Below are 13,011 nucleotides of genomic sequence, written 5' to 3' on the forward strand. Positions count from 1 at the left end.
GGTTCAAGGGCAGGTTGGACCCAGGGGCTTGGAGCAACCTGCTCTAGTGGAAGGTGTCCCTGCCCGGGGCAGGGGGCTGGAACTGGAGGAGCTTTAAGCTCCCTTCCAACACAAATTATCCTGTGATTCTATGATATTTCCTTAAGTTCTTGTCTTTCGGGCTGGTGCTTTGGCTGCAGCTCATCCCAGGCTTTATGTGTGCCTGGTGTGGGGAGCTTCTTCCCTGTGTCTTTGACATGGTGTCTTTCTGGAGGAGCCTGCCGGATCCTTTGAAGTCTTAGTGTAACTGGAGTCTTTTTCAAGATCTTCACTTGTCTTAAGCTAAGTAAATTGCTTTTTTACCTGGTTTCAAGTCTGCCACCTGAAATGGGAGCTGAATTGGGCATGGGCAATGGTCTAACAGCCTCCTGCCATTGGTGGTAGCAAGGTAGGGATTGCCAGCATGGAGCAGGAGGGGAAGGCATGAGACTGGAATGGTTCCGGAGTGTGAGAAGGAAGAGAATAGTAGTAGGTTAACTGTAGGCTGGTCTTTCAACCTCTCTTGCCCTAATTCTTTCTAATACAGAGAGAGGGGTTTGTCTGAACATGTGGAAGCTTCAGTTGGGAGCACTGCAAGTTTCACTGGGAGCAGAACCATGGTCCTAAGTGAAAATGGTGCTTGAGAGGGAAGGCATTTAGCCAGGAGAGAAGAGAGAATGGCAAGAACCTGAGTTTGCAGAGGGAGAAACTGTACCCAGTACTTTCAAGTGGGAGGATGGAGAGATAAGAGGTTTCTTGCAGTCGTGGAGGGCTCTGGTTAGAGCAACCAGGACCTCTTTGCCCAAGACCTGGTTCCTCTGGCTTTTGTGGCAACTTGTGGTTGGTTCTGTGGTGTGATGTGACCTCACATTGTCTGTTTCTCATTGCAGGAGCAAATCCCATTCTGAGATCAGCTTGGAGGGCTTTTATGAGACAAAGCCACTTTCCCCTGTGCAGAAAGACCCTGTGGAGCTGCTGCTCCTGGACACGAAGGAACGTCTGTCTGTGGAGCTGCAGGACCGCCGTGCCCCTCTTGCCACCATGGAGAGCCTCTCAGACAACGAATCCCTCTACAGCTTTGATTCCAGGCGCTCCTCTGGTTTCCGGAGCATCCGGGGCTCTCCCAGCCTCCACGCTGTCATGGAAAAGGATGAGACACACTGCTTTTATATAGACCCTGTTATCCCTGAGGAAAACCCTTCCCTCAGCTCCCGGACAGAGCTGCTGGCTGCTGACAGCCTCTCCAAGCACTCCCAAGAGACTCAGCCCCCTGACAACGTGCTCAACAGTGGTGGCACTACCCCTCAGCGCCGCTGCAGCGAGGAGGGAGCCAGCAGTGAGGGAGACCGAGTTTCCTTGCCCCCTCGGGAGGAGCTGTCTCTCCAGAACGGACGTCTCACTGATGTTCCCAGTCCCCAAGTGTTGGAATTTGCTGAGTTCATAGACAGCCTCTTTAATTTGGATAGCAAAAGCAGCTCCTTCCAGGACATCTACTGCATGATGGTGTCAGACAGCTCCAGTGACTTTGCAGAGATGCCCAAATCTGTCAGTGATCAAGAGATCCTGTTGAGGGCACAATATGAACCCAACTTAGTCCCTAAGCCCCCGAGGTTGTTTGCAGGCTCAACAGATCCTTCGTCGGGCATCTCTGTGTCCCCCTCTTTCCCCCTTAGTTCATCTGGAGAACTCATGGACATCACTCCTACAGGTGTGAGCAGCCAGGAGTGCCTGGCCACTGAGAAAATCCGGACTTCGACCCCCTCTGGCCATGTAACCAGCCCTGCCAAGCAGGACGACCTCATGATTTCAGCCCTCTAGTTGCAGGGTAAAAGGGGTGCAGCTCTGAGAGCTGATCCCATAGGCTGAGTGCTGGGATAGTACTGGGAGGAAGAGGTGGTCATGGGGCAGTTCAGATCAGAGGAGACAGCTGGAAATGTTCCTTCTGGGGGTGACGCAGTGGTGGCACATTGGTGTCCGTAGAGGATGGGTTGGGAGAGGCAGCATTGCCTCACAGGGCCTGCTGTAGGGTTTGAGTCCCTAAAGGTAGATGCAAGTTCCCTACCTCAGCCTGTCTCATTGCATTTCTGAGGCAGATTCCTTGCCCCAGGGCACCTGCTGAGATTGGGAGTGACATATCCAGGGCACCTGCTGAGATTGGGAGTGACATATCCTGCTTCAGGGAATCCTCTGGAGTGAAGGGGTGGATTCTCTGAAGCTCAAGGATTGGATAGAAGTGAGGGGCTCAGACCACATCCCCCCTTTGGTACCATGTCAGAGGGTTTGGAAAGGAATGGATTGAGACTTGGGCCCTATTGCACTACCAGGTTGGATCTGGCCCAAGTTCCAATCCATCCCACTTCCATAGGGATTGCTTTTGTAGGACACTCTCCTGTTTTAAAGCCATTGGGGCTGTATTCTCCCCACACGCAGTCTTCTCTCCCCGGCCAGGCACAGCAAGAACAGGGCTGGCACTTGCTTTCTCTCCCCTGAGTCCTTCTGTGTTCAGTGACCACCAGGCTGCTGTTGAGAGGGAAGGACACTGTACTGGAAGAGCCAAAGCCTTCTGCCACGTCCCTCTGTGCCAGAAAGAGTTCTCCTGGATGTCACCACCATCACTTCTCAGCTCCCTGGCCCACTCTGAGCTGGCCACATTCCTGCAGGACTGACAGGATCTTCATCTCAGAGCTGCATGGATGGATCAACTTCAACCAACAACAGGCTCCTCAACACCCAGTGTTATGTGCCAGGCCTCTGTGGAGCCTGGAAGCCTCTGCTGGGTCCTCACACCACCCATATGCCATAACCACAGATCAGTGCCAGCCTCTGTCATTGGGAGTTCAGGGGAAAGATGGACTTTTACTAAGTATTGAAATCTCTTATATGTTTACAGAGCTGCTAAGCTGCTTGGAAGGTATTTATTAAGCAAATAGGGAGGCTTTCCCTCAGCAAAAAGCATGTTCATCCTCTCCTTCCTGTGCTTGTTCCCTCTGGGATCCAAGGGGAGAGAGGATGGGCAGGTAGGATTGCAAGTCCTCTGCTTTTCAAGTGGCTCAGAGCCGGGGGGAAGCACTGTGCATCCCTCACCCGCCCTCCCTTGGCTGCCTCTCCACTGCACACCACCACACTGCAAAGCTTGACCAAGGCACCAGGAGAACTCCCTGAGCACTGCTGTGCAGAACCTCAGGGCCTGGAGAAGCCTCCAAGACCTTTCCAGGCAGGGACTTGCCAGTGATGGGAGCAGGAGAGAAACTACCTATTGAGAGAGTTTCAACATACTGTGACCTGTAAAAAGCCTTTCATTGACACAAAACCTTCATATCCAAGCTCCGCAGTTCCCAGTCAATCTCACTGGAGCTCTGTCCTCCCTCACTGGAAGAGAAATTCCCATTCTAACTCCCTTGTAATCACAGAGATGTTTATGGCCCTCTTCTCCCTTCCTTACTGTGATCTTTCCACTGTGGGAGGATGCTGTGCTTCCCAGGCTCACAGCAAGCCTCTGGGCTCCTGTCATCCTCTCCTGTTATCCCACAGCCTTTAGCTGTGGTCACTGAGTAGTCTCTGGAAGCCCCAGACATGGGTCAGGGCTGTTCTGTGCTGAGCACCACACAAACAGAGCACGAGTGGCATCAAATGCCATCAGGTCAGGACTGGAGCACTTTATTTCCATCAGTGCACACTGGTTATAACCTCAGGTGCATGGAAGTGACTGGACTTTGTGTCCAAGTCCCACAGTTTAGCCTGGGATGCTGTGTTCCTGCTCCTTACACATGACAAGGCCTTCAGAAGCACAGGGGCTTTGTTAAATGGGCAGTAAAATACTGTCCCTGGGGTTTAGGTTCCAAAGGTGACCTTTTCTCTCCTGTCTTGAATTAGAGGGAAGAAACCCCTTTGAATTCCAAGTAATTTCTAAAAGTAAAATGCTTTTAAAAGCAAAAAGAAGGTACTTTTCCTCGTTGTAGATCCTTCAGGAAAGAGCAGGGTTGTTCCCCTTGCTGAGAGCTTGTTCAGGAGCTCCCCTAGAGCAGTTGTGTAAGTGCCATCACATCACCCACTCTTGCAGAGCACAGGGTAAGGCTGACTTGCTCCACACCCCCAAGTCACACTATAAAGGTGGTCTCCAGCAATGCACACTATAAACTGGGCTGGTTTTGAGGGGGAAACGGGATGTTGTAGCATAGGGAGGCTGAGGCTAGCAGGCTGGCTTTCCTCCTGTTGCAGACTGCTTATACATGTTGCTAAGAGTAGGGGAAAGGAACTAATGTCTGCCTTTAGTCATTGGCAGAAGATGGGTAGTAATCACTTAGCACTTAGGCAGAGCTTTATATCTGCAAAGCACTTTACAAACACTAAGGAAAGAATCATCTCTGGCCCTAGCAGTGAGGTGGTAGGAGATGGGTATCTCTGTGACTAGGTTGGAACTACTGGTGCCCTACCAAGGATGGTGGGGAGATGCCTCCAGGGGAGGAAGGTGGATTATCTCCCTCTGGTGTTTCGGCACTGAGCTGAGGATGTTTAATGGGTTATAATATTGCACTAGAAAGTCACTTCTGAGCTTGGGCAAACATCCACAATGTCCTGGAAGGCACAATCCTTGTGTGTGACTCTTTCCTTCTCTGTGCCATTGGAACTGTGTCCCCAGGGAATGGGCTTACCTTGCCCTGGCCAGCTGCAGCAGGAAACAGCCTGGCATGCTGCATTATTTGTGCTCTGTGGTTATTAGGCCTCTACTGAAAAGCCTGGAAACACCTAATGCTTGTGACCTGGGCTTGCCATAGATCAAGGCAGTAAAGGTGCAAAAGAGCCTTTTCAGTTAAAAGGTATCACATTATGTGTTATTCCTGGCTTCCTTTGTTCTCTCTTGACAAACAGGCCTGTTCCCAGTCACAAGTAAATCCACGTTCTTGGCATTATTTCTGCTTCAAATGGCTTTCTGTGTCTTCATTCTCATCACTCCTTTGCTCTAAGAGCATTTGGACAGGCTGACCTCCTGTTTCATCATGGAAGAGTGTATCTGGAGAGTTCAACATGAAGCCTGTAGCTACCTCCTTTGCACTGCACATGGTTGGCTGCTTTCTCTGCCCTCGCTCCTCTCTGATGTGCAGCATCTTTGGAAACATGAACCATCTTCAGACATCTTAATCTCTTTGTTGTCTGGTTCCTACTCTCAAGCTTTGTGCCTTCTGATCTTTAGATCTTCCCATGATGTTTCAATGGAATGCTCCACCCCACGTGGAGCAGTGTTGGAAGTGCTGGTCGTTGTGCCTGACACCCCAGCCAAGCAGCAGCAGCAGTTCATCAGCTCTGTGCCACATCCTTAAAATCTCCTCCAAGAGCTTTTTGGTGTTCCCGGAGAGCAGGGAGCGGACTTTGTGCACCTTCAAGTGAAGTAAGTGAAACCTGCTCCACCAACACAGCTCTGCTGGAGCCTGCAGGGTTCTCTGTCCCTCCATGATCTCCTGGTGTGGCAAGTTTCAGCTGAGTGTTTGCCATTGCAGCCTTCTTCATGGTACTCTCAGCAGACTGCAGTGGGATGTAATCCTCAAGCCTTGAAGCATTCAAGGGCAACATGGGAGGCCCTTGCCTAGGTGCATGTTGAGCTCATCCCACAGCTTAGCAGGGTCAGAGGCAATTCCTGTGTTCAAGGCCAGGTTGGACACAGGGGCTTGGAGCAACCTGCTCTAGTGGAAGGTGTCCCTGCCCGTGGCAGGGGGTTGGGACTGGATGAGCTTTAAGGTCCCTCCCAACCCAAACCAGGCTGGGATTCTATGAGTTCCATGGTTGACAGGAGCCCTTGGGAAGTGGCTGGGCTGGAGCAATGCCTGGGGCTGGGTTTGCTTTGTCCTTATGTCTGCCCTCCACTGGGATATTCTCTTCCCTTGGAGGATTCTGGCTTTGTAGGAAAGGTAGAGTAGCATTTGATTACCATTGGTTTTAGGTATGATGGTTGCAGCTACCCCCTGCAGAGCATGTTAAGCCACATAGGTCAGTCATTTGCTGATAGAGTGGTTTATAACTCATTAAATATTACACAGAAATGCTAGCAGACATTTAAAATAACCTCTAACTCTCAAGCTAGCAGCTTTGCTGTGTGCTGAAAAGCTCCTTCTGCTTCCCTCCTATCTATAGCATCGTATTTGTTCCTTTCTGCTCAGACAACTGAAGTCTGAGGTGGCTTCTGCTGACAATCCTTCCATGCTGTCAATGTTCATCATCTCTTTAAATTCACTCCACTGAAGCTGGATTTCAGTGGAGAGCTGTTATTTCATTCTGCTGCTGCCAACAGGCTCTCACAGAGCTGCTCTGCACTTTAGGAAGCTTGTAGACAATCTCTGCCATGCTCTTTCTAGTTGGAATAGTGTGGAGTGAGCAGATTTCTCTTCCCTGGGAGGGTGCTGAGGCGCTGGCACAGGGTGCCCAGAGAAGCTGTGGCTGCCCCATCCCTGGCAGTGTTCAAGGCCAGGTTGGACACAGGGGCTTGGAGCAACCTGCCCTAGTGGAAGGTGTCCCTGCCCGGGGCAGGGGTTGGAGCTGGAGGAGCTTTAAGCTCCCTTCCAACACAAACCAGGCTGGGATTCTTGCTGAGGGTGCACATTAGAGTTCTAATGGCCAACATGAGAGTTCTGTAGCAACAGAAGTAAAGTAAAAGGGAGATGGGTTGAATGTCTGACACAGTGAACCTGGAAGCTCAGTGCAACAACCAAGACAGATTTAACATGGATGTTAAATGTTAATCCGTGTTTCTTGGCTGTGAAATCATAGAATGATTTGGGTTGGAAAGGACCTTAAAGCTCCTCCAGTCCCAGCCCCTGCCATGGGCAGGGACACCTTCCACTAGAGCAGGTTGCTGTAGTGGGAAGATGCCAGGTTCTTCCCTGCTTGCAGTGAACCTGGTGCCTCTTCAACGTCTGTGAGGAAAGAGATGGTTGGAAATCGCACAGTGCTTTTGCACAGGCTGCTCTGATGCTCTGAATGAAGGAATATGTGGCTCTGGAGCACTGGAAAGCACTGGCTGAATCGGGCTCGTTGCACATTCTCCTTGGACCCTGTGCAGTGCTGAACTGGGATTTAGGGAAGAGCTGCATCTCTGGTGCCAAAGCTCCCTCTCATGGCGCTCCTGTGTGGCGGAGCTGATGCTCCATGTCGCAGGCAGAGTGCATCCTGCTGGATGCGAGCTTTCCTGGCACTATGGGAAGACTGGGACAGAAGAGATTGCAGCCAGATAGTGCAACCTGGGCTGGGAATTCCTTGCTCCCCAGTCAGATGCTTATACTGGTGTTAGGGGTGAAGTGAGAGGTACGTGCAATAGAGTATCACATCCACTGATGTCCTCCTCCCTCTTGCCAGCTCCTGAGTGGGCTGTGTCTGCCCTGGTCCCTTCAAAAGAGGAGCCACTGCCCCTTGGAGTGAGATGTGGCAGGGACAGGCCTGGGGACCTGGGGTTTGTGTGCTTCAGGGTTTATATTCCAGCTCTGAGAGTCAGGGCCTTCACTGCTAAGATGGATGGGTGTAAGATCACTGGTGGACAGAGCCTGACCTAAACCTATTAGTTTGTGACCTCTGTGAGTGGAGAAACACTTGAGGAAGGAGGTCCCTGCTGTGTGGAGGGCAGCAGGTTCCATGTGTGGTAGGACTTCTACAAACAGCTACACTTCTGCTGTGCTTCTGGCTTTCCCATCTCCCAACTGTACCTGCACCCAGCACCTCCCTGAGAGCTGTTACCCTCTGCATGGGAGGATGTTGGTAGCCTGAACTTCATCTGCTTAAGGGCACACACATGGAAATTCATAACAATCCAGGAGAGAGCAGTTCCTCCCTTTGCCATAGGGACTTGCAGGCCTGTAAAGCATCATCTGTCTCCAAGCACTTTGCTGTCTGTTCCTGGTGGTTTCTTTTTTGCTTGTTTTCTCATGTTTATACCTGTCGTGCCTTTGCTTTCCCTCAGCTTGGGGCAGGACATCAGTCAGCTTCCTCCCTTCTGCATGTCATTTCTTCTCTGAGGGTGTGAAAGGGAGTGCAGTGTGGCCAAGGGCTGGTTCAGAGCTGCCTTTGCTGCCAGGTTCTCCCTTTCTGCCTCAGGTTCCTGCCTTAGGTCATATCCAAGTGCCAACAGCAAAGCCTGACCTGAGGCAGATCGGAGGGACTTTGTCCAAAGTGAGTGTTTTCCATGCGGAAGGAAGGGAAGACTTCCTACCACTTCTTACCTTTGGTGTATGTGACCTCAGTCAGTGTTTAACAGGTCTGTTCATGAATAAAACAACTTCTGAGGTCTATTCCTGAGTAAAATTCTTTCTCCTCCTCAAGATCTGACTCTGGTTTTGCCAGAAGGGAACTTCCCATGTTCTGAATTGCCCACTGCAGTTTATTTAGTGATGTTTCTCTTGCTGGCTCTGGAACATCCATCTCTCAAAGGTGAGCTCTCTTCTTAGAGATTTGGGCATTTTGCTGCTTTCATTGTTGTGTTGGACACCTTGGGCCTCACCACATCATCCTCCGCTCTGCTTTTCATGTACTGAAGTTCTCTACCTGCCCAGACGAGCTATGTGATGAGGGAGCACCTCTATCTGGCTGCTTCTACAAAACTCATTGAACACAGAGAGCACAGGAACAAGCCTTGGGTTTTATTTGGATTCCACTGCCCTGCTTTCCATCGCGGGCTTTGTGCAGTTCTGATGGCTCAGAGATGGAGACCCCTGATGCACATGGCAGTGCTAGGAACAACCCAAAGCAGCACATCCATCACTCAGCCTGGCTTGGTGGCACCTCTACAGGCTGTCCTCTTGATGCACTGCTTTGGGGATGCTGCTTGTGCAAGGTGGTCACACCATGAAGTGTTTCCTAGTGCTACACACCTTTTTGGGTCTTAACTCCTTTATCACAGCACTTGCTGGTGGTCCCTGTCTGGTGGCAAAGTGGCTACTGAGGCTATGGCTTCCCAGCTTTTCCTCCACGTGTGCTGCAGCAGACTGAAGAGGTGATGGCCAGGGAATAGTCTCAAACTCCTACTGTAGTGAAGAAACTTAGTTGCTCATGTCAGCACAGGGATTATTGTGATGGGCTCTGCCTGTGTGCATGGGGCAGCAGGAGAGGAGCACTCTGCCCTGAACAACCCTTTCCTTTGGCTCTGTGCTCTGCTCCAGTGTCCTGCTGGGACAGCCACTGGTCTGGCCTGTCCTCCCTTATAGCTGTGAACAAGCAGAGACAGCAAGACCAGAGAAACTGGTGGAAACTATTCATTTTTCTCATCTTTTTGGGCTTTTTAGTGCTGGCTGCATTGGGTAGAGCCCAGTTGGGTGGCCTCATGCAACAGGAGCAGCACTGGCACACAGTAACTCCCTCATCTCGCACTTCTCTCTCTGTCAGTGGACACCAATGCCCCTGACAAAGCCCTTCTGCCTGTTTCTGTCACCTCTCACATCATGTGCTGGGGCAGCTCAGGGTAGGGTAGCTATGAATTAACCCCAATTGCCTCTTTATAGCTAAAGCCTTTGCATTGATGGGAGAAACAGTCCTTCTAGGGAGCTCAGAGCTGCTCTGACTGCCTCTTGCAGGGCTTAGAGTGCTTGCATATGCAATCAGGGGGGAGACAGCACAGGGTCCTGTGTCCCCATGCTCAACCAAGAGGTTACTGCCTGTCCTGGGAATGCTGCCCTCCAAACCCTGCTCCGAGCTGCCCCAGCATGAAGACTACAAGGAAACTAAAGCACTCCTCACGTGCCATTCTCATGTGACTTTTTGTACCTATGTATGAAAGATCCAAACTAATATTGCTGTAAAGAAAGAGACAGATTAATATAGCATATTCTATAAAGATATATGTATATAAAAGTTTCTGTATATTATATGGCACTGTGTATAAAATGGATGTAGAAGCATGACTGGTGTATGTGGCTGTTCCCACGTCTGACCTGGAGAATGCTGGTTGTGATTTGCCTGAGGTTATGCCTTCAAGGATTGCGTGTGAGTTTGAGAGTTGGAAGGAACTGCACTGGGCTCCCTCATTGCAGAGGGACGAGGACAGTGGTGTTAGTGCATCACCACAGCTCCTGGAAGGCTCCTGGGGACAATTCAGGTGCTGCTGGGGCTGATCATCACCTCACTACCTCTGTTTGTTCTGGATCTTGGCCTTTGGTGGAGATATAGGGGATATATCTGTTCCTTGGGATGAGCTTGACACTTCTAAGCCCTGTGCAGCCAAGGGTGGAGCTGCAGGAGCCTCAGCTCTGGTATCTCTCTTCTTCAGTGGAGACTTAAGGAAGAAACTCAAGGCTTTGAGTTACCAAGTATTGAATTCAACAGCCATGCAAATAGAATCACATTAGTGCAAACAGAGGCTGTGGATTACAAGGGGCTCTTTGGAAGGGGATGAGAAAGTGGCAGGGAAAGGATGGTGTGAAGCAAGAAGAGTGTAGGAGTTTGCCCTGTGGAAAACCAGCAAGGTGCTGGGATCCTTTGGCAAAGAAGATGAGTTCAAACTGGGGAGAAAGAGTTTCACACCCTGCAGAGCAAGCAGGAGCAAGATCCTGCTTTACAAATCGTTGTAGGTGCTCTTTACAGCTGAGTAACGCTGTAGTAACTCATACTCTGGGAAGGGGAAGCAGCACTTGTGGCTTACAGGGTTAAAGGAGAGGAAGAGGAGAGGAACAGGAGCTTTCTGCCCAGCCATGAACAACTCAGGCAGGAAAAGGAATGCCTGGAAGAAGGTTAGTCCTGTTAATGGCTGCATGGAGTAGTCTTTATGGTTGCTCCTGAAGAGACAAAGTACTATCAGGGAATTAAGAGCTTAAAGGTGACAGAACTACTGAGTTCCTGTAAAAATGCCTATAAAAAGTGCTGCTATGTGTAAGTGCTGCCTCTTGACTGTGGTTTGTGTCTTTTTCCTTACCTATATCAGCCTCATAAAAGTCTATTGCCTCTTCTCTAAACACTTCCTCTCGTGGGGAAAGCAAAGCATAAAACTGCATACAACCCTTGTATAAACATGAAGTAATCCATGCTTAGGAGTGACTGCTTTAATACAGTCACTAAGGAGAAAGAGCCATGAATGTGTACCCAGCAGGCATGGAAGATGCTGCTTTAAACTCTGTTTTACTATTAAAAGCCTTCACTACAGAACGTAGCTAGGGATGGAGTTGTTATTTCCAGGACAACTCTCCGGCTGTTTGGCATGTTGGTGGCCATAGGAGGAATTTCTTACTGAGGAAAGTGGGATTCCACCCATTGACCATAAAGCATCCAGAAAACAAGGGTTCCAGTGATTTCTAAGCTCCAGACTGATGCATTCCTAAGCAAGCAAAGAACGAGTGGAAACTAATGGAAATGTGTAAGTAACGCTGTGATTTAATTGTATTTCCTGGTAAATGGAAACCAGCATTGCACAAACCAGCTCATATTTGGTTGTTTTGCAGGGGTGTAAGGTTGTACTTCAGCTAGAAAAGAGAAAGAGAAACAGTGATGTGAAGTGATTGTACAGAGGCCTATCTAAAAATGATGATAGGAGAGGTTATTTCATTAGCTTGTGCTTTTCAGAAGAGGCAATGTTCTGCCCAGATGCATCACACAAACCTTTACTTAACCAAGTGATTCTTCCTGGAAACAGTGCTAAGATTAAGGGAAATAAAAGCAATATGTGTGGAACCTGTGTTCTGGAGCCAAGCTGAGAGAGCTGGGCTGGGGCAGCTGGAGAAGAGAAGGCTCCTGAAGGGGACACCTTAGAGCAGCTCCAGGGCCTAAAGGAGCTCTAGGAAACCTGGAGAGGGGCTTTGGACAAGGGATGGAGGGACAGGACAAGGGGAATGGCTTGAACCTGCCAGAGGGGAGATGGAGATGAGCTCTTGGGCAGAAGCTCTTCCCTGGGAGGGTGCTGAGGCGCTGGCACAGGGTGCCCAGAGAAGCTGTGGCTGCCCCATCCCTGGCAGTGTTCAAGGGCAGGTTGGACACAGGGGCTTGGAGCAACCTGCTCTAGTGGAAGGTGTCCCTGCCCGGGGCAGGGGTTGGGACTGGAGGAGCTTTAAGGTCCCTTCAACCCAAACCATCCCGTGATTCCTAGCTGGGTGGTGGCTGTATCTGTGAGTGCTTTGATGCAGGTTAACTTACTGCTTTAACAGTATAGGGGAGAAAACGGGTGCTGCCTGCAAATACAGGGTGATGCTCCCTTGTCTAAGGAGGTTGGATTAGTGCAAAGAGTTCAGGAGCCAGGCCAGGCTGCCTCAGTGTAAGGAAAAACTTGGAAAACTGGTGGAAGAGTGCCAAGTAGTGGTATAGGAGTGGGAGAGTGTGGGTCAGAGCTTGTGACAGGCCACAATGGCAGAGCTGGAGTATCTGTAAGGATGCAACTTGTGCAGAGTAAGCCCATGGACTAGTATTGTGTGTATTGTGCAGCCACACGTGAGATGCAGGGGCTCTTCTGGCAGCATTTGGATTTCCCTGCTTTGCAGCAGTATCTACTTACGCTGCTGTTCTTCCACAACAGAGCTTCCTTGCAAGGCAATACCAGCTTTGCGGGTTAGTTTGTCCCTTTCCAAGTCAGCAGAGGGGTCAATGAAGCTGAGATGTCTTTGTGGGGAGATGCAGAAGCAGATACAGGACACTCTGCAGCAGAGGGTGCTGTGCCCGTGCTGGCAGCGCTGCCTGCTCTGGGTGCGTCCATCAGTGGAGTTCCCAGCGCTCAGCTGAGCATCCTGGGACTTCTCTGCGGCTGGGAATTGCAGGCCTGGGGAATAATGATAGATAATGTGGGAATGGCCATTGGAGGGGGGTCTCACTGCTGGAAGGGTTCATATGTGTTCCTGCAGCCCAGAACCCCCCCGTGTGCTGGGTGCACCCCCAGAGCGTGAGCAGCAGCTCAGGGAGGGGATCCTGCCCCTCTGCTGTGCTCTGGGGAGACCCCCCCTGCAGCCCTGATCCAGCTCTGGGGAACAGCACAAGAGGGACGTGGAGCTGCAGGAGCGAGGCCAGAGGAGGCCCCGGAGCTGCTGCGAGGGCCGGAGCCGCTCT

General features: G+C 50.7%; 1 protein-coding gene across 1 annotated transcript in view; it reads left to right on the forward strand.

Annotated features, from left to right (window-relative positions):
• Positions 1–1,836, forward strand: part of DAGLA (diacylglycerol lipase, alpha) — a 34,392-nt gene extending 32,556 nt beyond the window's left edge. The window contains exon 19 of the mRNA XM_010011196.1: positions 909–1,836. Coding sequence (XP_010009498.1) covers positions 909–1,836 — 928 coding nt within the window. The remainder of the gene's footprint in view (positions 1–908) is intronic.
• The last annotated feature ends 11,175 nt before the right edge of the window (positions 1,837–13,011 follow it).

This window comes from Nestor notabilis, unplaced genomic scaffold (assembly GCF_000696875.1).
Source record: "Nestor notabilis isolate BGI_N333 unplaced genomic scaffold, ASM69687v1 scaffold2963, whole genome shotgun sequence".
Lineage (NCBI taxonomy): Eukaryota > Metazoa > Chordata > Aves > Psittaciformes > Psittacidae > Nestor > Nestor notabilis.